General features: G+C 39.9%; 1 protein-coding gene across 1 annotated transcript in view; it reads right to left on the reverse strand.

Annotated features, from left to right (window-relative positions):
* Positions 1-17,871: 17,871 nt before the first annotated feature.
* Positions 17,872-25,761, reverse strand: part of ASXL3 (ASXL transcriptional regulator 3) — a 121,544-nt gene continuing 113,654 nt past the window's right edge. Inside the window, exon 11 of the mRNA XM_081802534.1 lies at positions 17,872-25,693. Coding sequence (XP_081658660.1) covers positions 21,971-25,693 — 3,723 coding nt within the window. The 3' untranslated portion in view covers positions 17,872-21,970. The remainder of the gene's footprint in view (positions 25,694-25,761) is intronic.

The raw sequence follows: 25,761 nt of genomic DNA on the forward strand, positions 1-25,761 counted from the left end.
TCAACATCCTCCTCCCCTGGCTGGCTGGAGGAAATTCAGTCCGTAAACATGCAAAAGTCTCCTCCATTTAAAAATAAAAAAGAAAGCAAAACAGAAACAGAACAAAACCCTCTTTAACTTTCTATCACCCTTTTTCTATTGCTTGTCTTCCTTTTTTTCTCAATTCTGGGATGCTTTATCTGTATATGCTGTGTTCAGTTTCTCACTTTTAATTCACTTCTCACCCACTTGTGTTGTTGCCTCTGGCCCTTAAAAACAAACAAACAAACAAAAAACCTCTGAATCATTGTAGAACTTTATTTTTTTACTCATTTATTTACTCGTTTACTCTTTATATATAGGTATATAAAGTATCACAAGTCCATGAAAATCTCAAGTCCATGATTCCAAATGCACAGGACATCTTTAGCTCCTGACTTCTACTGGTGCTTTTTGCTGTGTATGATCCTGCTGATCCTTACCTTCCATGACATGTCCTTTTGCTCCCTTTTAACTCAAACCATCACTTCTTCGTCATATTTCAGAGTGCTTATGCAGTGCTTATGCATCTTGCCCAATTTGCATAGGGCTTCCCTGAGTCTGGTCTTCAAGCCATTGGTTTCTTCTCTCTACACACTACCCTTGAACGTTCCTTATTGATTCTGATGGTATGAATAATTATAAGTTGATGACACTCTAATATTTAGCTTTACCAAGCTTCAGAATCATTTGTTCAATTGCCTACTACAATTACAATCTTCATGTCTCATAAGCACATCAAAGTCAATATACATCAAGTTGAATTTTACACCATCTCCCTACATGAATTCCTCCCCCTTGTTTGATAATTCAGGTATCCATGTGGTTCTGCGCTCAACACTGAAAACCTAGGGTTATTGTGGTCCCATCCCTCCTTGTCCTTTATCTACCCCCTCTCCATTATACACATCTTCTAAAGGGGTTCCCAAATCCTGTTTACTCTAGCTCTCAAATATCTACCCAATTTATCTCCTATTAATTCTGTGATCACCTCTTTCCTGAACTACCACAGTAGTCTCTGCATGAATACCTCTGTCCTTGTTCTTTGCAGTGACAAGAAAGTGGTTTATCCAAAATATAAAATCAACCATGTCTCAGCACTGCTAAAAATCCCTCACCAGCTTCCTCCCAATTATGGGATAAAGCCCAAACTCCTAAGTGAGGCACAGGATGCCCTCCATGCCCTGCCTCCCGTATCCCTCTCCCACCTCCACCCCACCACTCTCCTTACTTATGCTTTATGCTCCAGCAACAATAAATTACTTAAAATTTCCTGCCTATGCCCCACTCTCATCTATCTTTATACTCTTCCTTTGCTTGGAATATTTATCTCCATTTTCTTTGCCTGGATAAGCCCTACTCAATATTCACGATTCAGATTCAGCATTGCTTCTTCCAAAAGCCATTTTTCAACCCCAAATCTGTCCTAAGTTATTATTTTCTGTGCTTCTATAGCTATCTCTATCATAGTATCTATCACATTATTTTGAATTTTCTGTGTAGCTGTCATCTTTCCACCTAAAATAAAGATCTGAGGACATTGACTATTTTTAATTAATTGCTTATTTTTGCAGCCTACCACAAGGGCTTGCCTGTAATAGGAACTTTATGCTGAAATATCCATTAAAGCTTCACTGAAATGTCCATTGCAGCTTTGGTCCTGAGGAATTTGTTCTTCTGTGTTTTTGTTGTTAGAAACAAGTCTAGTTATGTAGTCTAACTGAACCAGATGGAAGATTCACAACATTCCCAAAACAACATACTGTTCCTTTGATTATTTTTGCAATAATCAAAAACATCATAGCTGATTTGCGATGAGTTTCCTATTTGGAATCTCTATTATCTCTCCTCCTTAGGATTATTTTGAGATGCCCCCAATGATGCCTATGGCAGACTTCTCCAAGGGAAAACAACAAAAACAACCACAGAACTTTATCCATTATTAATGCTTTGAGGGAAAACAAAGAACTTTATACTGAGTAATAGGTTAAAACATTATAGAAAAATCTCTTTAATATTTGCTACTATCCTTTTACTTCATAATTAAGGTAGCCAGTTTAAGAATCTCTAGAAATCCAGGGATGCCTGGATGGCCCAGTCAGTTAAGCCTGAGCCTTTGGCTTAGGTCATGATCCCAGGGTCCTGGGATTGAGGACAGCATCCGGCTCCCTGCTCAGCGGGGAGTCTGCTTTTCCCTCTCTCACTCCCCCTTCTCATGCTCTCTCTCTCTCCCTGATAAATTAAAAAAAAATCTTTAAAAAAAAAGAATCTCTGGAAATCCAGATGGTAGCTACATTTTTGCCAAAAGTTTCCCATTCAATGCCCCAAACACACATAATATATACTCCTGAATTTTAGTACTAGTATCATTTTATATGACAGTGATTAGTGATTATTTTTAGAGCCTCAAATAATAAAACCTCATTTTGTGTAATGATGAGAATTTTACAAATGGTTTGCAAATACATTATCTCAAGCTTTAACAGAGCCCTTAAATAGATATTGATATACCTATTTTATAGCTGTAAAGATGAGAATCTATTGAGGATATTAAGCCAATGTGTTTTATTCCCTCCATTTAGTCATATTTCTATATAGTGTTATGCCATTATAATTTCCGAAAAAGAAAAGGGATGGATGACCCACTGGGAAGAAAGAGGCCATGCTGTGGAGTGAAGCCACAGCAAAAATGACTGAACAAGAGAAGAGCCCATCCTTCCTGGACGTGGGCAATTCCTGAGATGAAGAAGGAGATACAGTGCAGAAGCTGACAGAGAGACCAGGTTGTCATGGCGTCCCTCCTTTTGAGCTGAAATTCCACAAGAAAAAATGTGAGATGTCATTGAGAGAAAAGTCAGGGGCAGAGAGGCTTTTGGCCTATTGACTATTTGAGACTCTGAAAAAGACTTGTCTCTTGGATAAGCCTCTGCCCTGATACGGAGCTACATGAAGGATGGTCAGATTCAGACTCCATAGGCTGTGCAGGTCTGCAGTTCCAGCAAGGTTAACATGGGACTGGGTCAGCAGAGAGGGCTATGAGAGCCAGGAGAGGGAAGGTCATGGACTCACCAGGCACAGACCTAGCTGCCAACACTTGCCAAGCACGTAGTACACAGGTATGCAGGTGACACCTCTGGAAAGACCCTATAAGACACAAAGCAGAACAAAAAGCTGAGAACATATATACGGACCCCTCCACTGGAGGATCATATATTCCCCTTCTTCCAGATGCCCAGATGCTATCTTAGAAAAGAGCAGGGGAAGAAGAAAAGAATTCTTTGGTTCGCAGATGAGTTTTCCTGTACAATACTAAGGCATGATTAATAGAAGAAAAAAAAAGTTGGATTAATTAAAATTAAAAAGTCCTTCTCTGCAAAAGACATTATAGGAGAATTAAAACACAAGCCATGGTTTTGGAGAAAATATTTCCAAACCCAAATTTGACAATGCACATGTATTGAACATATAGAAACAACCCTTAAAACTCAACAATAAACAAACACTTCAGTTAAAAAATGGACAAAAGATATGAACCGAGGACTCACCAAAGAACATATGGAGATGGCAAATAACCACATGAAAATATGAACATCAGATGACATTAGGGCATTGTGAATTAAAGCCACAAGATACCCTGTACACACATTAGAATGGTTAAACTTCAAACCTGACATCAAATACTGATGAGAATGCAGGGCAACAGCAATTCTCATTTATTACTGGTGGGAATGCAAAATGGTACCAGATTTTGGAAGACAGTTTGGCAGTTTCTTATGAAGTTATATATAGTCTGACCATATAATCTAACAATTATGTTCTTATTTACTCAATTGATATTTCAAATTCAGGTTCACACAAAAACCTGCATACAAATGTTTTTTGTTTTAAGATTTTATTTATTTATTTGAGAAAGAGAGAGGGTACAAGCAGGGGGAGCGATAGGCAGATGGAGAGGGAAAAGCAGGCTCCCTGCTGAGCAAGCAACCTGATTCGGGCCTCGATCCCAGGACCCTGGGATCATGATCTGAGCCAAAGGCAGACACTTAACCGACTGAGACACCCAGGCATCCCAAATGTTTATAGCAACTTTATTCATAATCACCCAAACTGGAAGCAACCAAGATGTTCTTTAGTGGATGAATAGATAAACTGATGGTGGTACATCCATACAGTGCAATATTATTTGGTGGCAAAAAGAGATGAGCTATCAAGCCAAGAAAAGACATGGGTGAAACATAAATGCAGTGAAGAAACCCAACAGAAACTACCTTAACCACATGATCAAGGTCAGCATCAACAATGATAAATCATGTTGATAGTGTAAACTCTTGATATTGTGTAATGAGAATGGCATTTTACCTCTGTTCTTTCTCCCCAAAACCCATGTCACCAGTCTAATTATGAAAAAGACATAAGACAAATTCCTGCAGTGGGGAATCCTATAAAATACCTTACCAATTCTCCTCAATACTATTATAGCTATCAAAAACTAGGAAAGTCCAGGAAACTGTCACAGCCAACAGGAGCCTAAGAAGACATGATGATTAAATGTAATGTGATATCCTAGATAGGATCCTGGTACAGAAAAAGACATTAGGTAAAACTAAAGAAATAAGAATAAACTAGCGACATTAGTTAATAATAGTGCATGTTGTGGGGCGCCTGGGTGGCTCAGTCAGTTAAGTGTCTGCCCTCAGCTCAGGTCATGATCCCAGGGCCCTGGGATCGAGCCCCGCATCAGGCTCACTGCTCAGCGGAGAGCCTGCTTCTCCCTCTCCCTCTGCCTGCCACTCTGACTATCTGTGCTCTCTCTCTCTGTCAAATAAATAAATAAAATCTTTAAAAAATAAAAATAAAAATAACAATGCATGTTGTTTAATTATAATGAATATACCATAGTAAAGTAAAATGTTAATAGTAGGGAAAACTGAACACAAGGTATATGCTAACTCTTTCTATTATCTATTCAATTTTTATGTAAATCTAAAACCTTTCTAAAAAATAAAATCAATTATTGGGGTGCCTGGCTGGCTCAGTCAGTAGAGTATGCAACTCTTGATTTCGGGGTCATGAGTTTGAGCACTGGGGTGCAGAGATCACTAAATAAATAAATAAATAGATAGATAAATAAATAAATAAATAAATAAATATTTTTTAAAAAATAAAATCAATTAGTAAAAAAATAACTTCAAATAATTAGATCAGACTAAAATATCATATTTTACTAAATTTAATTTCTGAATTCTCCTCATGTTCTCCTCAGCTAGAACATAATGCCATATTTTTTAACCAAAAATAAAACACACTCTTCTTCCAAGCAAGCTACATTATGCTTATGACAAATCCTCTTGAATATGTGAAATAGTAAATTTCAGATAGTCTGAAAAAGCCATGTCATATATTTCAGGAGGATGGTACAGAGAGCCATAGTGTGGACACAGAACATGCAAGATATATAGTGAAGACAATGAGTCAATTTCATTTCTGTAATGGTTCAAAGAACCATACTCAGGAATGAAATGAGAACAATGTGAACTCAATTATTCACATCAGGAGAATCTTTATTGCTGTATCTTTTATGAGCTTTGTCCAGGGTCTTTTGGTCACTGCAGATCAAAAGCTTAAAGGTCTCACCTGTAATTTAAATTGTTATGGTTTGTTACTATTTTATTATCTAAAGGCTAAGAAAAGTATAATTAGTTCATTTTACAACAGTAAATTTTTAACACTGCAGCAGTTATTTATCCAATATCTGAAATATCTTCCTACTTTCAAATTCTGACTGTCTGTACTTATTTCAGACCATGAATAGAAAAAGCAGAGAAGACAAAACTTAAAATTGTTAAATTGCCTATTACTATTTACAAAGGGAAGTGTTATACAATTAGCCAAAACCATGCTTAATGAGTAGCTGTGCAAATTCAAAAGGTAGTTGGAGGATATTATGAATACAATAATATTAACACTATGAATGAAGTGCAATAAAGTTAACTCCATATTAAACTTGTAAAATATGATTCCACATATATGTAAACAAAAATGGTACAAGATATTTAGAATAATACATATTTATTCAATGATGGAAATTTCCTTTCAATAAATACACATTCCTGGCTTTTATGAAAATAGATAAATAATTACATAACTCTAGTTGATTTAGTATAACGGCTGATTACAAGTTGGAAATAAATTAAAGCTAAGAGACTTGGCTTTTAACAAACAGACCACATTTGCTTTTCAAGTAAGGTGCTCTTGAGTTAAAAGACTAATAGATAAAGAAGATGTAGTGCATATATACAATGGGATATTACTCAGCCATCAGAAAGGTTGAATACCCACCATTTGCATTGACATGGATGGAACTGGAGGGGATTATGCTAAGTGAAATAAGTCAAGCAGAGAAAGACAATTATCATATGGTTTTCACTTATATGTGGAACATAAGGAATAGCATGGAGGACATTAGGAGAAGGAAGGGAAAAATGAAGGGGGGTGGAATCAGAGGGGGAGACAAATCATGAGAGACTATGGACTATAGGAAACAAACTGAGAGTTTCAGAAGGGAGAGGGGTGAGGGGATGGGTTAGCCCAATGATGGGTATTAAGGAGGGCACATATTGCATGGAGCACTGGGTGTTATATGCAAACAATGAATCATGGAACACTACATCAAAAACTAATGATGTACTGTATGGTGACTAACATAACGTAATTAAAAAAAAAAAAGAAAATAATATTAAGTCCATGAAAACTCATTCAGCAGATTTAATTTGTCAAAAACTTACTTATATCCCCCTACTCAAATAGACTATGGGGTGAACAGTCAAATAAATTATAGAGGTAAAATGGAGACACAGAAATCCAGGAGCTGAAACTAAATTAAAAAATCAAGGAAAAGGAAAAATATCATTTGCCAGTGTGTACCACTGTGAAATGAAATCATTTCATATATTTGGGAAGTCCCAGCCCATATACTTTTCCCACAAATTCAACAAATCATCCTCCTCAATGTAAGCTTACCTGTCAGAGGTACTCATATTATGGTTTTCACTGTCCATTTTTCTCCAGGAACTATTAACTTCTAAAAGGATTAGTTACATTACATGTCAGGATATAGTAAAAGCAGATGACAATCACATACTTTAAATCTCTAGACTATGTATATCAGAATCACCTGAGTTGCCTATTGCATATGTGGATTCTTACCATTCTTGATATACCAATTCTGATGGCAGAGACCCAGAATCTGCCTTATCAATGAGCATCCAAGTTGATTCTTGGCACACTAATATTTATGAACTTTGCTTCAAGCTAATGTATTTGATTATAGTATCAGATAGCTGAATCACTATATTGCATACCTGAAACTAATATTACACTATATGTTAACTAATAAGAATTTAAATAAAACTTTGGAAAAAGACATAAAACTACTGAATAGGAGCTAAAAGTGGTAACAAACAAAATATAAAGGTTTAATGAGCTGACAACTGAATTTGTTTCTTCACAAAGTTAAATGAGATTTTGTCTAAAAACATCACAATACAAATTAAGTAATAGTGATATAGATCAAATCCCAAATGTTTTCAGACTGGCTGAAGATAGTCTGCATTTGAAAATATCCTTCTTTCCTTCTTTCTTTTTTTTCTTTCTTAAGAAAAAGCAAAACAGTCTCATATTTGAACTGGCATTGAGATCAGAAAAATATAAAAGCACCATATCTATATTAAACAACTGATTGCTTTCCTTTTATTCTTATCCCAAGCAAGCTTTGTCTTTGGTAATGATAATTATTCAGAGGAATAAAAGCAGGGTAAGGGGAAGAGAAAGAGGTGAGTGGGGAAGTCTATTTTATACAGGTGGTCAGCAAGTATTTAATCTTATAAATGCATAGAAATAAATACTTTAATTGGTCTTACCACATTTCTTGTGTTGTTTACTCAACACTGGTAGTTTCATCAGTGTTAGAAATATGTATCAACTGTTACCATTCTGAAACTAATAAATTTTGATGAATTGATTTTCAAATAGTTCAGAAACATAATTTAAACAAGTATGTGCTGTTATTTTACATGTTCTTAATTTTAAAATATAAATCACGTTTCTGAAGTGGTCAATAGAAGGCACTCAAGAGTTTACCTCTTTTCAATTCCTAAGGAGCTAATTATTCAAGAAGAAAGAAATAAAAAACAGATCTCCATATATCTTTGATGTCAGAGCCTTTCAAAATCAGGAACAAGCCAAACAAAAAGCGTACCACAGAGACAAGAATCCTAAGACATACACACACAAGTGAGAATCATGCTTGTCCCTCTAAACTTAAGTGACAGCCTGGTCCAAAAAAGATCTATGCAGGAGTGAAAGACTTTGAGACCCAAATCTTTACAACTGACCAATCCTTGCTCTACCCTCCAAATCCTCCAAAGTCCACTTCCCTGCTTTAGAATTAATGACCCATAGGCACCAATCATAAGTACGATTTTCACAGGTACTGAAGGGTTTTCCATTCTGTCCTGTTCAGAGCAACCATTGTAGGTCACTGTGCTTCAGTCAGAATTTGAAATGTGCCATTATTCCATATGAGTGCTTTTTTATTCATTTCCCTTTAGCTCCTAAATTACTTTTTGACATTGCCCTTTCAAAAACTTGATTTAATATTGGCTTCAACTGTGTGAGTTACCTTTCAATCAAAAGATATTTCCATTTTATATTTGTTTGACCTGGTTCTGTTGGGGCCCCAAACTGCCTTGCTTTGTGTTGAGGCATCTCAACCTCTATCCTTTCCTACATTCATGTCTTCTTTGGGAAAAACAACCCTGTTACAGCCCTGAACACAATTCCAGTTTGCTTTTCCCTCCTACCCAGAGAAATACAAGAAAGAGCCACTAGACCGGCACTTATTATATTTTCCTTCATTTCACAATAACTATTTTCTAGGTTTTTACAAGAATCCTATTTATTGTTATGTATATTCACTGTAACAATTAAAAAAAATAGAGAGGGAAGAAAGATAATTTTCCTCTTCTTCCAACCACATCATGTAAGCAATGATAATATTTTAGTGTGTATCTCTCCATTCTAACCTCGAGGCTTTGGCAAACGTATGCAAATACAGATTTATATATTTGACCTTTACTCTTACGTGGTTTTCTAGATGTGGCTTGTTTTCTAAAACGTATTTGCACTGGAATTGGAACTTGTTCAAGTATTGTTTTTTCTTATTTTTCTTCATGCTTCTGCATGTTTTCATTGAAATCACACCCTGGGGACTTTGCTTCAGCTATTGGCCGACCTGCCAGTGCCTTCCTGTTGAGCTATGTCCGGGCTGAACTGAGGCTGCCTGCCCTCTGGGATATCCAAGCATCCTTTGGCCTCCTCGTCAGCTTTTCTTTTCTCTGAGAGTTTAAAGTGACTGGATCCAATTCAATGAGCAGGTGTTAATGATTGCTACTGTGTGGCAAGTGTCCCTTTGTAGGACTCCTGGAACATTGGCTTCAGAGGGACTTTGCTGTAGCAAGAAAAGGATTCTAGAATTTGTGGAACAAGCAGGATGTATTGGCAAATTACTCATGTGGACCCAAAACATCTTAGTGCTGATCTACTGAAACTTTTTTTTTCCTGTTACTTCATATGGTTTAACTGGTCATTTCTTAGAGCTAGAAAATCACTGCAGGCTGATTTTTACCCACAAATGATGTGTTCTTCCAGAGCAACTTTGCTGTGCAATTAGCTAGGTGAATGATATATGTAAAACAGACTGGGCAGCCACTGGGTGGCAGCAGAAATTTGAAAAATATACAGCATGAATCTACTTTCTTTATTGTTTTATCTTATCTCTTACTGTTTAGCATACTAAAAGACATTATTTTCAACAAAATGTCTTTTGACAGACAATATTCACTAGCTTAGCTCTCTAATGTAAACTAGCATATTCAACTATGAAAAAAATATATAAAACATTAAACCTTATGACCCAATATTCTATGAATATAATACACATTTTTAATACTACTCAGGATGACTTTAGATGGGTATAAGTTATTTTCCTGATAATTAAAAGTTGCCATTACTTTTAATAGTTTTAAAAATCTGCTAACAGAAGTCTTACATATTCAAAGAAGAAATGCTGATGAATTTAGAAAAGACAAAGAATAATATTACTCAAAATCTCCAAACCTAAATTAACCATAGTCACTTTCATATATATATATGAAGTTTATTAATTCAATCACTTCATATAATTTTATATATATATAATTTTTGATGTGTACTTGTTTTTTTCAAATAACAAAGTCTTTTTTTACATAATGCTTTAAACTGCTAGGTTTTTTAATTTAATACAGTGTGAATTATGTGCCTGTCTCATTAAATATCCGTTTACAATGTTATATTTAGAAATAGAATAATATTCCCTCACTTGGCTATAAGCAATTCCTTCTGATTAAGCATTTACCAATTATTTACCGATTTTTCTAATATTTACTCTTACAAATTTTGCTAATTTTTAAGTCAAGGTGGCTGATGGTTTTCAGCCTTCCAATGGTAAATTTGCCAGCCTTCAGTGGCAAATTAATATCTTATATAGTGAGAGATCCTGAACTTTTCTCTGAGAGAGAGTCCAAACGTTCCAATCAGAATTGCCTGGACTGATGCTAAGTCAGAACGCCAAGTTTGCGGTCCAGACTTCTGCATTTTAACAACCTACTAGTTAAAAGCATACTGAAGTTTAGAACCATCGGCACTCTGAATCAAACTATATAGTCAGAGGACTTCAACAATAATGTTAACAGGAAATGCACAAACTTGGAGAAACATTTCTATTTCACTTGTCTCCATTTCTTCCTTTATTCTGTGGAAACAATGATGTGTTCTAAGGCGAGGGTGATGTCAAGGGAATACTGGTGTTTATCAAGAGTTTATTTCCAACCTTAAAATGCAGGTTTTGGAGACACTATGGGCAAGAATATGCTTCTTTGAATACCAGAGATCATTTATTGTGACTGTCATATGCAACAAACTTTATGCTAAGCATTTTACACGTACTGCTATCCCTCACAGCAATCTTGCTAGGTTGCTATAATTTCATCTTAGTAGATAAGCTCAGAGGTTCAGATGGGTTAGTTAGGTAGATCAACCCAGGTGACAGTTGGTCAAAGTCAAAATCAGAATTCAAACAAGTCTTTCTGGGGCTATGACCCATGTTCATCAACTCTAGGACTCTGTCAGGCAGAAAGGTGTATGGATAGGTAGGCAAATGAAGTCCCCTCCTGGCTGGATAAGTTGCTAAGAAGTCATGTACGGTTACTGGTTTGTCTCTTTCCCCTGCCTTTTGCAAATGGCGAGAATACTTCAGAGCTGATGCTGTGATATATCATGGAGTTCACTGAGAGGCAAATGGATTTATTTGTTCCTTTTATTTTAACTTTTTAATTTTAGATGGTGCAATTATTAACTACAGGTCAGAAAGTGTATATACATTGTCCAGAGGTTTTGGGAAACAATGTAATAACAGAGCAGACAAAAACATATCCTTGCTGACAGTTTCTTTAAAATGTATAGCTACTCACACCTACAAGGTGGCTGTTGGGCAGACAAGCTAATTCTGAAGTAGTTCATGCAAATTGACATGTAACTAGAATTGCATGGTTTAAACAGGGCATGGTTTTTGGAGACAGAGGGCCCTTTCCGGGTGACTTAATAGGTTTGACTCTTACTTTCCTTATCTGAAAATAGGGATCATACTACTTTCTTTGCTATCAGAGGTGGCTTAAGTCTGAGCAAGGCACTAGATGACATTATACACGAGCCCATTTTAATACCCTGCTTGGTGAATAAATAATCCAACTTTTTATCAGAAGCCTAATAACACGGGCAAAGGGAAAAGAACTGATTTTAATCATTTACTAGGAAAGTTGCACTTTCTTCTCAAGTTGGGCCTTTGGAAATAGCTGATCCTATCAGTCATGCAAGAATCTTGGTAAGTAGAAGGCCTAGGAAGTTGATTATTTTGCCTTCTGTATGAACCTCCCCTACGCAGAGGGTCATTTGGAGAATGATAGATAGTTTTATGTAAATTATCTCCCACGGTACACTGAGACCCAGGGCCCTACATTTGCTCTTATCTATTATCCAAAGGCCTCTCCGTCAGATGTCCACTTGGCATGCTCCTGTACTCACACACCTTCTTCGATTCTCGACTTAAAAGTAAACTTCCACGTTAGTCACCTTGGGCAGCCACAACAGAAGACCATGAACTGGGTGGCTTAAATACAGAAATTAATTTTCTCATGGTTCTGGAGGCTTGGAAGTCCAAGATCAAGGTGCTGGCTGATTTGGTTTCTGGTGAGACCTCTTCTGGCTTGCATATATCGCTGTCTTGCTGTGTCTGCACATGGTGTGGGGTGGGGTGGGGTGGGGGAGAGGAAAAACACTCTGGTACCTTTTCTTGTAAGAACACTAATCCTAGAGTATCAAGCCCTGCCTCTATGACCTCGCTTACCTGTAGTTACCTCTTTATAGGTCCTATCTCTATTACAGTCACATTTGGGGTTAGGGCTTCAACCTTTGAATTTGAGGAGGAGACACAATTCAGCCCATCACATTTTCTCAGTGAGGCCTTCCCTGGGAAGCCCATCTATGTTAACAACCTCTACACCACAATACACTCTGTGCCCTTACCATGATTTATTTTCCTTTACAACACTTTCCATTTTCAAACATACTATATATGTCATATATTTATATCTTTGTTACCCGTCTCCCAACACGAGAATAAAAACTTAGGAATTTTGACTGTTCATTTCAGTAATCATAGCACCCATGATGGAGCCTGGCACAGAGGAAGCCTACAACATAAATGCTGCTCTGCACATGAATGGACCATCCTCTGTTATGCATGATGGAACCTGCTAGAGATACCAAAATAGATGAGCTCCTACACCTGCTCTTCAGAAGGTCTCTGTCCTATTATATAGACAAGGCTCACTATATGTGAATGGTAGCTCTCTATAACTATAAACTAAACCTCAGGAAATGATCAAAAAGGAATGTAGAAATTTGTACTGTGCACAGTCAAGGGAGACATTTGCTTCTCCTGCAGGAGCTAACCTCTTCAGATTTGCATAAATCTATTTGCTGAACCATGGGTCAGGAAATCAGATTTCCCATTATTAAGGTTATCATTCTTTTCTTGGTAATATTTGTATGAGCCAAATGCAAACCACAAGAACAGGTCAAATCTATGTGCTGAAGTACGTTTTAAATATCCATCCCCACAGGTAAATTATACACAGAAATATCCCGTGACAATAGTTTAATAAATGACCGTGTGTAAGAATAGCCAATTGTAAAGCCCAGGTTTTCTTTTCTGATAAATTAGCTTGATATTCACTTTAAAAAAAAAAAGAAATGATTTACTAGGTCTCGGCCAGAGAGCTTTCGAAGTAATCCAAAATGTTATTAAGCTTGCAAAGGTATTTTTTAAGCATCCCCTCATTAATTTGGATGTAAAATTATAGGAAAAAATAATCTCTAGTTTAGCTACAAGATAACATTCAATGAGGAGATGCTGATTTCCCTTGTCTGGTGAATCATGCAGGACACAAAACCACAGTCCTGAAGCAAACCAGACCATCTGTGCTGTTTTTTCCAGATGAGCCAAATTTGGTGACAAACCATTCTCCATACAAAGGAGCGTTTCTTCCTTTTTCTTTTTCTATTTTAAGTGAGAAAGTATAATTCCTCCAGTAAAAGATGCAGAGAATTATTTTGCTTCTCATATCATATTGCCTAAATATCTTGACTCTGAACCTAGATAAAGTAAATTATGACTTCAAAGGAGATTTTTTTATCCAAAACTTCCATTCCCTCAATTATTCTCCCCATCCAAACCCACGCTGTTCTGCAAAATAGGATGTTTTCTGGAAAGGTACATTTAAATGGCCTTTTCTACTGAATTTAAAGTTAATTTTTTTAGAATGGCATTTTCTGAGAAAATTCCCTTCATTTTATGACAGTGCTTTTTGGTACAATTCTGAAGCACAGCACACTAAAGAAATGTTTGGTAACTATTTTTCTTGAAGAATCAAGTCATCAGTAAAATCTTTTGTCCCCTGTAATGCAGCCCCTACCATAGATGTGGTGATCAAACAAAACTAGTTTGCTCATTGAAGGTTGGATGAATCCTGGCATCAAAAATGCCCCAGTTGTTGGAATCCCCTTGTAAGTATTGAGGGTCAAGGAGTATGCTCTGCTTGTTGTATACAGTGAAATGACATATTCTCCTTCAGTAGAAAAGAAAGTTAAGGCATCTCTTTTGGGAAATCACAAATTTCTCACACAATCTAACTTTATAAATTTATTATTACTTTGATATACCATCAAATAATTGCTTATTAAAATACTTAAAATATTAGCTTGCCAGATGGCTTCAAGAAAAATAGTTATGAGTTGATAAAAGATGATTTTGTCCTCTGGGGAAAATGGTGAGTCAGATACTGAGTAGGAATGTGAGTAGCCCAAAGTCGTGCTCTTACCCTAGCGGCATGGAAAGAGACACGAGGGCAGAGGCCATCTGGCACTACCGAATAAGCTTTTTTGTATTTCTACCACGTATGTTCCTAGTTGCCAGGCTGGAATAAAGGAAGCAGTAGGATTCACTTAACCAGGTAAGATTTGCTTGAGAAAATGTAGGTGATGTAAGTGAAGTTGATCTCTGGCACTACATATCCTGGTGTTACCTGTTGGCTGTCCTATCTATGCTTTCTCATTCTCTCCAGTGACCAAGACATTTCCTTCTTGTGATCACCAGCTTTTATTTCTTAGAAGTTTTGCACAAGGCACTGTAAATTCCCTGACTTCAGTCCAAATCTGCAACTTGCATGTGCAGGACTCAATCTTTGTGTTATCTGAACTCTTCTGAATAACAGAAATAGAAGCAATGTCTTCTCCCTTAAGAAAAGAATAGCCCACACTGCAACTTATATCAGGACACTGCTATTTTTTGCTGTAGTCTCTGTAGTGCGATTTGACTTTTTAATGTCTAGAAACATGGATCACTTTGATCTAAAAAATTATTAAGAAGTCAACGACCACCAAGGACATCTGGTACCGCAAACATCATTTTAATATGCTGTTAACTTTACAAAATCAATTATCAACATTACCGACATCTAAACAAATTCCTAGGTTCACGTAAGAAGGGCCTGGGGACGGAGCTCTAACATGTCTAAAGGATCATACACCTTGCAGAGATCATTATCAGGAAGGACTGTGTATTTAGCAATGGGCCCTGTTCAAGGGAAATGATTGGGATGCTGCCCTGGGGTGGGGGCGGGGGGAGCATGCCCTCCCTGCCGCTATGTCAGGGACGGGCAATGGATGTTCCTCTGGAGGTTTCGTTCTCACCCAGTGGCAGTCCTAAATGGTTTCACCCACTTGGTGTCTCTCTTCCCCAATGCACCTTTGTACATGTCTTGATTATACTCTTGTCATATTAAAATTATTTTATCATCTTTCCCACTAGCCTGTAATTTTTTTCAAGGTTTGGGACCCTCTGATTTTTTCTCAGACTCCCCAGTACCTAGAAGTCTGCGAAGCAGTCATTGTAATCTTGTAGCAAATAAGAGCATAGGCATTGGTCTCTGAAAAACATTCTTTCAAACTCCAAATTTTTGCCATGTATTCTTTTCTTTAAACCCTTTAAGCCTCGGGCTCCTCGATCATTACATGGCTATAACAGCAGTAGCTGCCTCACGGGATTTTTCTAAGGACAAACGTGATCATTAATACCTGTGAAATGCTTTGCAGCACTCCGTACTAGCATTTTGCAAGTATTTTCTATTTTTTAAAATACAGTCTGCCTTTGGGGAACAATTCGGAGAAATTGCTGATTTGCTTAGTATACAGTTAAAACTCTAAAAGTTTATTTATATGAAGATAGTTTATAAAATTTCCTTCATATTCAGATGGCTAAAGACTTGAAAATGATCTGTTGAAACATTAAGTCTAGGCAACATATAATTAAAGTCTTCATATAAATTTATGGAGGCAGACACACTTCCTAGGATTTCTATTCAATTGTCTTTTGCAGGAAAAAAGAAAAGTCCAAACTGTTGTGTCAACTGCTCTCCTGGCTAGGTTCTTCCAAGATAAAATACTTATCTTTGATCACAATGAAGCGTGTACGTGAAACTCAATGAATCACTGGGTAAACTACTTGTTCTCAGCCAAGGCCTATGATGGATACAAATAAATACTTCAGGTGCTAAGAGCAATTTTTACTCAAATAAGGCCACAATAATGTACTAAGGATAATTGAATATTTATGTAAAAACTGTGTAATTATTCCTATTTCATAAGAATATAGGAATTAAAACATAGAGCATTCAGATCAGTTTCAATAAATGTCGGCTTAAAGAACGCTGGACCGTTCAACTTCCTCTAATGAATTTTGGAATAAAGGATTTCTGTGGAGTAATGCAATGAAAACAATAAATAAATTCCATGTTAAATAAAATTAAGAAAGCATTTTGTAAATATTTTAATAGAAAAAATAGGACAAAAAGGGAATGCCATCATTGTAGCGAAAATAGCTACAATAGCTACCTGGCTATCAATTTTCCATTGACTTACTTGGATAAGTTGGACTTTCATTACTATAAGCATTTAATTCAGTTTTTGGAGGAAGCAGTGTATTTCGTTCTTTTTCTCCCCCCACTCCAAAAGTAAACATCCTCTTTCGCCATCTGGTGGCCAAAGACAGCATTGTCCATGTAGATGAAAACAGTCGAACTATGATTTAACCATAAGTTATGTTTAATGCTTTCTGATTCATCTTAAATATATGCGTTTTTAACCAATGTAAATATAACTGAGGCAATTTTGTTCTAACGGTTCACAGCATTTCCTTCAAATGACTCTAGCTGTAATATTTAATGCAAGATAAAAAAAATAACCAAATCCATTCTTTTAAAAAAGAATTTTAAAAGTTAATTCATTTGGAAAATTAAAATTAAATATGGTAGTTAACAATTTGACCTGAATGTCTTTTGGTATAAAGAATTAACAAGATCTTTATGAAAGCAAATTCCAAATATATTTTTAAAATGATAAGCACAATAGATACTGTTAATTTCAAAGAACTTTCAGTTTTGACAGTTTTAACGGTAGTTATAACTGCGTGTTGGCAATTCACCAAACCAGAAAGGGTAGATAATTTAACAGCATATGGTGTTTTTTCTCCCTATAATTTTTTAAGTAAAATTTTCAATGTATTAATTAACACATTTTAGGTAGCTACTTCATTTCACAAAAAAATTAAAAATGACAATTATTTAATGTTTAATGTCTTTATTTTCTCCAGAATATTTTAATATTGAAACCCAAATTGTTACTTTGAGAAAGGGAAAAACAGAGAAACATGAAGAGACAAACATTTCATTTCATTTAACTTATGGTATTGTGAGCAGTCACTTTTGTAGGCAACACTTTTTTTCTTTGTAGAAAAGAAATAAAAAACAAACAGCACCATTAAAGAATGCATGATCCCTGAATTCTAAACAAAACACTGTCTAAAAATTGTTTAAATGCTCCTTGCACTCAGTCACATTTAGTCAGGTATCAAAGCAAGCATAACAGTATTAAATTGTAGCAGTCTTACTGAATCAACTGCTCCCCCTTCTGAGGATTTTACACACCTTTTCTGAGTTTTTCCTGTGGGAATAATATATTCTTTGGTAGAGGACTGAAGGAGGGTTTTACTTTTCTGTATGCTGATATAAAATGTCTGTATGTTCAGGGCCTTCGCCCCCAATCTGTGTTTGTCATGCATGTTATGTTTGGGTTGATTTCACATTTTGCTGTTACACTGTAGGAGTAATACCGCCTTTTTTTTTTTTTTTTAAAGGCATTAAATGGCTAATGTCAAACAGATGTAAACATTCAGAATACTGACCCCCCCCCAAAAAAATACACACACACATTAAAAAAAAAAAAAAACTGTACTGAAAATATGAATCAGATTAGGTTTCCAGGAAGCAGGGGGAAAAATACAGCAGTACAAGAAAATTATGGCAACCAAGTAAAGCACTTTCTTTGAAACATTCATGAACAGTACAAATACAACAAAGTTTTTCTACAGTCTAAATTATTCTGCAACTATCAAATATAGTACAAAGCGAAATAGTATGTGCTATAAAAAAGCAGCTCCTTTAAATTATAGTAAAAATGCTTTTTGTTTGCTTTACAGTGACAAAGCATGAGGACTGAAGACAAGATTTTTATATTCAGTGACATTTTGGCTACATAGGCCCCTGACAGTCTGACGAGTTCCTTTTCTAGGACTCTTCACATTGTTCTCTAGAAACACAGAAAGACAGTGACTCTGGGCTCTGCACGCTCAGCGGGCTCATTCCCACCAGGCAGCTAGTGTGGTGCTGGCCTCCACACCAGAGAGACGCTGCAACCCTAAGCTTGGCTTCAGCTTCTGTGACCTGGAGGCTCACCAGACCAAGGAGGAACTGGGAACCCAAGGCCACAGTAACTTCTTCTCTTGAAATTGTGCGAGTGTTTAAAGTGGGGCTGCAACATCATGTATTCTTACTCTTGGCTGCATTATGAAGCACCATATGCACCAGCCTGTTGGGGTCTGTAGGTTTATTCTGAACGACTAAGAACATCCAAGGTCTAGAAGTCACCTAAACCTGCTAGATCGCTCATCCCAGAAACACATACCACCATAAAGTCTTTATAGCAACCGGGCTCAACCTCATAGGTTTGTTTTCAAGTTTTTCCTTCAAACTAGACCTTAGCAGAGAAATATTATATAGAACTATGGTGCTCAGTTCACCAACATTTCTGCTCTTCTCACTATGGGGAAGGGAAACTATTTTCATTTTGGAAATGAATTTGCATCAGAACGTTCTTATTAACATGCCCATTAACTACTTAAATGTCTTTACACACTTCAGGCATATGCATATCATAGAGGAGGGGGATGGGGGAATAGCAGTTTTCTTCCTTCCCCTGCTCCAAAAGTGCTACTTAGGGAAATACATCCTTTGTGATAAAAAAAAAAAAAAATTACATGTTACATGTGCAAGTTCTATTCCTGATAGGGATTATCATAGTGCCCAATAATCAGGATAATGCACACACTAACATTTGCACATTACACCACAATAACCATGTAGTAAATAACATACTACATTTGCACATGGGCAGATACCTGTGGAAATCAGGAAACTAAGAACCTACTTACCTAATCCAAATATACTGGCTTTCATATATATGTTAAGGGGACATTTGTAAAACATCTGACCCATATTTTACTTCTGAATTTTTCATTCCATTATTTTTTAGCCCAAAGATATTAAATTTTCACTAATATAAACCATATGCAGACACCAGGAATTTGAACGGGGGCAAAAAAGAGGGCACAGAAAAATTATCCTCTTTGGACCTGGGTGACAGAATCCATGCACGATCAACAATCAGTTCTCCAAAATTATGTGAAAAATCACCTAGTTTGTGAAAAATCAAAACATATGGAAGGACACTTTTTCGTTATTCCCAGTAAGTATTCCACAAGGATGGAACTGATAATGAGCTCAGTATCACTTCAGTCTCAATTGTACCTCACATACAGAGTACAAAGCTTGGTAGACCAGCGTTTCTTCAACACCCCGTGCCAGTTACTGATGTAGTAATTTTGAATCTGCTGGTGTGGACAGTACCTGACACTGGTCGAGGGGCAAGTGGATTTGGAGGGAGTTGGCATCTAAGTGTCTACAGCGTAGGGGTTCCCCTCTGTGAGACTAGAGCATGCTCTTCTGAACCAAGATGGTATTGCAGCCAAGCAGACCACAGAGAGGATGCCGCCCCAACACAACCTGGTGCAGAATGAGCTGGGACTTCCGCTGCATTCCTTGGGAGGGGCTGGTGAAGCGTACTGCTAACTTTCTCAGTCACTAACTTTGTTAATTTCAACGTGACCATGAACAACAGAAGCGACCTTACCCAAGCACCGAATCTCAGCCACAGAGGCAGACCCCTCTCTGCTTTTAAGTATCTTTCACTATTAGCAATGTATTAATAAAAGTGACGTTTGTAACACCTAATAAAATTTGGCAACATCACAATAATAAATATGGAGGAAAAAAAGAAACATATACTGTGGTTGATTATTATAAAAAAAAAAAAAATCACAAGGTGTTTTTTTTTTTTTTTCCTTTTCTCTCCAGGAATGTAATCTCTGCTCACTCCAGTTAATTTTTAAGACATCTTTTAAGGGAATGTCAAAAGTTTACATTGATGTGAGAATGTCTGTCATTCTTACCCTGGATACAGATGATTTCTGCGCCCCCCCCCATGTTTTGCTTCTTTTTTTAATTCTGCAGCCACAATCAATCAATGGGTTAATGGCACTCCAATTTTGTGCTCTGTAATCTGAAGTTAAATGGGCGTGGTTTCTGTTGTCTTTCATCTTCCCACAGTGTGCATGTGCTTTTTGAACTTGCTTTAGGGAACAGAGCCTCCTGAACTACAGCTGTTCTCTGGCATGAGGGTGGCCAAAGTATGTGGAATGTAGCTCAAATACTCAACACTCAGACTTTACTGGATAAACACTGACGATATTTGTAAGATGCAGTATCCCATTTTCAAAAGCAGTTCCACTCCCCCAAATATGGAGAATGTACTGAATTCTACCTGAGGGGGGCAGGGGGGAAACCAAAACATGCAATACCTAGAATGATTTTTAAAATAAGGGCTATTTCAGAGTCAAATATAATGAATTATATGGATTGCGAATCATGAGGGAAAAAACCGTTCAGAAATAGATCAACATGTCAGCCCTCTGTAGTTCCTTTTTATCATCAGTGACGCTTTAAAAGAGAGGGAGCCAACCTCTGCAGAGTCAGAAGCCAGCATGTACTGCTGTCATCAAAAAAGGGTACAATTATTCCCCCCCAATTTTAGCATCTAGTAGTTGTATTAGAGTGAATAGAATGGACCAATATTTACATTATCAACCCACTTCTATGTGTTTGCATACACAGCATTTTATGTGCTGATTTCTTAAATTTTAGGGCATTTTTTTTCATACTTGCTCTTAAAAGCTACACATGATGCTCTGCAATCCTAAGGGCCTCTGGGTCTCTGGGCCTCTGTTGGTCAACTGACCTTACAGTATCAGGTGTCCAAGGGCTGGAACCAGATTCCTGGGCTTGAGGCCCACACGGCAATTTCAGGTATCAGACACATTTCACTACAATGTGTGCACAATGTCCGAGGCAGATCCAGACATTCTACCAGTCTCTGAAAAGAGTAAACAGGGAGGGAAGAGAATAAGGACAGTGGAGTGCATTACCAGCATACCTCCTTTAATGTATCTTTCAGGATATGAGCAAATACAAGGAATCATACATTTAAATCAGATTCCCCTTTCCAAACATGATTTAATCACTGTGGTAAAGGTAGGTCCAGAAGAGTCAACTACGAAAACCCTTGTTGAAATGGTTAATCTACAGAAGAATGAAAAACCAACTACCTTACATCACTTTCACCATTCTCTTTCTACATTTGCATCTCTGGTTAGCATTAAGTAATTAAAAATGTCCTTTTCCTATCTACAGCTGGATTAAAAAAAAAACAAAAAACAAAACAAAAAACCGAAACGAATGGGGCAGTGACCTGTGTACACTTGGACAGAAATTTTCCAAAGCCGGGGATGGTAACTTAGTATGCAAAAGACATGCCGCTGAGCCACTCGGTTGGGATGCGATCTCCCCTTTCTGGGAAACGCAAGTAAAGCATCCGAGAGAGAAAAGATAAGCTGTTCCAAAGTAAAATAAATTATCACGATATACGCCACTGAGTTACTCAATGTGTTGCTGCTGACGCCGTTTGGCTTTTCCGTGTTGAAAAGGGATACTGCATCTTGCCTTAGAGCTCTTTACCGCACAACCAGGCAAGCTACACAGAGTTTGGAGGGACCTATGCAGTCATCGTGGCAGAAGGCCCCACAGCCTTTGCACACAATCATGGCTTTCAGCCGGCAAGAGCATTTCAGTTCCAATTCATCCGCGTTGCTGCTGTCGGCGAAGTTCTGAACGGGCATCTGAGCGTTCTGACCAGGCAGGCCCGTGGCGGGACTGGAGCCGCTTCCCAAAATCCCAATGGACTTTTCAATTGCAGATGCTGCCCTTTTGAAGCTCGTGCTACCAAAGTGTATTGTTGGATAACTTCCACAGAGCTGCTGTTGTTGCTGCACCTGCATTTTCTGAGCAGCTAATTGGGTAAAAGGCTTTTGTGGCTCAGAAAGCAAATAGGAAGAGAAATCTGCATTTTTTAGCGCAAATGCTTTTAACTGTTCTTTCATTTCATTCTGGTCATAGGAAACTTGTTTCATGCCCAGTTCACAGCTGCTGCTTAAACCTTCCTCAAAAGAAAGAGGTTCCGATTTTATATTGCTACATATGCCCGTGGACTGTGGCCAACTAAGTCTCTTAGTGGTTTCCATGGTAACCGGTGGTTGCTTTTGATCGGGTGGGACTTCTGCATTAGGGAGAGGTGGAGGTAGCGGAGGTGGTGGGGGGGGAGGCGGCGGCAAGGCCAAGGGCGGAGGGGGCGGAGGGGGCGGAGGGGGCGGGGGCGGGGGATGCGCGACCGCTTTGTTTGGCATTGCGTGGGCAGCCCCTCCCACATCATCACCTTCTTTAATGGGCATGTTGGGGGATACCATGTTGGCTAACCTTAGCTGGTGTGGTGCAGAAGAATGGCCAACCTCTCCCAGTGCCTTCTGTTCAAGATGCCTGTTGAAGGCAAACGCATTGCAGCCCACGGGGCTCTTGGCAGAGGCCTGTAACAGGGCTACACTCGGAATGGGACCCCTGGCAGCCACAGGCATTTGGTAAAACTGCTGTCTGTGTGAGGTACCAGCATCAGGGTGGAAGCTGCCGTTCTTCTCGACGTGGAAGAGGTTCTGCTGGAAGCTACAGGAGGGGAGAAGCCGCTTCTGCTGTTTGACCTCAGGGCTATGAACAATTCTGTTCTGCATGGGATGCTTGTTCAGCCACTCCTGCTTAAACGGCTGGCTGTGTCCTCCTAGCGGGGTCAGGCCCGAGCTGATGACACAAGGCACCCCTTTCGCATCTGGCTCCACCAACAATTTCCCCGGCTCGCATTTAACTTGAGCGTGCTCCCCCACAGTCCTGGCGACTCTCTTTTTGGGGTGGTTGTCTCGCTTTCTCATCTGTAGTGGCGCGAGGGTCCCCGCCAGGTAGCCCTTCCCGTCCGGGTTCGGAGAGCTGGACGGCATTTCGACGATGGTCCTCTCCGGTGCTGTCTTCCCCGCTGAGGTAGTTTGAAGAGGCAGAGGGAGCCTGCTGATCTCGAGCTTGGCTCCCAGTCTGGGCTGAGGCAACACCTTTTCCAAAGGCAGGTTGCCCTGGAGTAGCTGTGTCACCAGTGGATTGTTAGCCTCCACAGAGGACAGCCGGCCGCCGGAGCCCCCTGCGCTGGGGACTCTTTTCAGGGGGTCTGTAGCCAAGGAAATGGCCTCTTCCATGGGGCCAGAGGAGGGAGCCTTCACGGTCTGCGTCTGCGGCAGGCTGGGGGCGACCTCCGCGGCCGCAGGAGGCAGCTCAGGGCCGGGGAAGTCTTCAGTGTCCATTCTCAAGCCCTTGTCCACTTCATGAGGTTCGGACTTCACGGGGAGAGTGACGCTCGTTAGGAGACTCCTGGGGTGAAGTTCTGACATGTGGGAGTAGCTGGTGTGCTCAGTTTTGACGGCCTTCGGGCAGCTCTGCTCCAGATACTCCCTCTGTTTACCTGAAGCAGGGTGACCACCCAGGGGCTGCCCTGCGCTCCGCAGGCCCTCATCGTTCCAGCAAATCCGGCTGCCTGGGTTGTACCGACTGCTGCAGCTCGGGTCGGCTTCACTTTGGAAAGCGGCGGGGCCGCGTGCCTGCTCGGCAAAGCCAGCACTAGGAGCGGGCCCTTCGCTTCGTTTGTCCGGAAGCACCAGGGCTCCTTCCCGGAGCCCCGAGCAGGCTGCCGGCGCCGTGGTGCGCTCCTGCTTCGCCGCGGCGGCGCTGAGGAAACCCGAGCCGTGGTCTACGCCTTCGGGGGCAGCCGCCTCGGGCCTGCTGATGACAGACACCTGGGGGCACGCCACGGGCTGCGCGGAGGCTTCTGTCCTCGCGGACCTGCTCTGGAGGTCCAAGGTGGCGTCTGCGCTCTCGATGGAGACGGTCAGAGACAGAGTGGAGGTCAGCGTGGCGCTGTGGTCCACGATGACTTTACACGGGATCGACCTGTTTACGGCTGCTGGTGCGAAGCCCCCCGCAGGTGGCTGAGGTTTCCCAGAACCGTCTGCCCTGTTTCGAGGCCCGGAATGTTTGTCCGAGCTCTCCGCGCTTAACTTGGGAGGACTCTCGTAGGAGTTTACGGTCAGCATGCTTCCAGTAAACACTGCAACAGGTGGGCGTGCGGCCAGAGCGTCTGTGGCCGCGGCCGACTCCCTGCAGCTCAGGGCGGCTCTCACAGTGGTACCCAGGGGCCCGGGGGGCTGTTCTTCACTCCCAGGCATGGCTAGCTTCTCAGAAGGAAATCTGCCGCTAAGTCCCGTCGGGGGAATCAAGACGGAGCTCGTGGATGGATGGTTTGGCAAGTTATTTCCAACGGAGGGAGTTGGCACGGAGGCATACTGGCTGGGGACCAGGTTACCAGCACTGTGGCCGGACAGTAGCAACTGCTTGTCGTCCGTGGGGCTCGAGACACTGCAGCCCTCGGCCGGGACGGGGACAGGAGTGCTTTCAATACATTTTGGTATAATGGCTATGCACGGAGTGTCCGTTCCCTGGATGGTTTTCAACATGCTTATATTACAAGCAGAAATTGTGGTGTTTGCACTGTCGACAGACATTAGAACAGAGGATTTATCAACAGAACTCACAAAGGGATGTTCTTTAATTGCTCCCGACATAGCAGTGCTGCAAACAGACACAGGGACAGAATTTTTATTAAAAAGCATGGGCACACTGCTATTTTCAGAAGAGGTAGATGAAACAATTTTCTCAGATAAATGTGACATGGGTATATTCTCGTCAGAACTATGCACAGATAAGTCCGTGGCAGTTTCTGGAAGTTTAGCTGGGTTAAGAGACTGCTGTAATACAGTGGTGGTCTCCCGGAGGTGCGCAGACTTGTTGCTAGGAGATCTGCAGTTTGGATTGACAATAATCACGCCGGTTGACCCCTCAATTTTTGTTTCAGGGGTAGAAGAGACTTCTAAGCTTGGAGGCCCTTCCTTTGAGCCGAGTGGAGGCAACCGGGACTCTTTAGTGTTCTGGAAGAGGTGGGCTCGGGCTTGATGCTTTGCAAAGAGCTTCGCCTTTGTCTGCTCTTTGATATGTGCCAGGGTTCTCGCCTTTCCACCCTCTCCTGGGCTCCCCATGGCTCCCGAGACGATGCTCGCCGCGGCGGCTACAGCAGCTGCCGCGGCCGCCTCTCGCTGGGCCCTCGCTTGCTGGGCCCGGGCCTTGATGTCTGCAAGGGTCCTGGCTCCTGTGTTCCTCCCACCGCCGACCGATGTGCTAGGGGATGCTCGAGACTCTGGTTTGGAGACTGGCTGGCTCTTGATAATGAAAGGTGGCCCAATTTTGGAAAGCTGGATCTACAGGAAGGGGAGAACGGAAAGAGAAAGCGCTTGGTACATGATCACAGAGGAGGCAGGTGGAATGT

The sequence above is a fragment of the Leptonychotes weddellii genome, chromosome 13 (genome assembly GCF_054177405.1).
Source record: "Leptonychotes weddellii isolate Sample4059 chromosome 13, ASM5417740v2, whole genome shotgun sequence".
Lineage (NCBI taxonomy): Eukaryota > Metazoa > Chordata > Mammalia > Carnivora > Phocidae > Leptonychotes > Leptonychotes weddellii.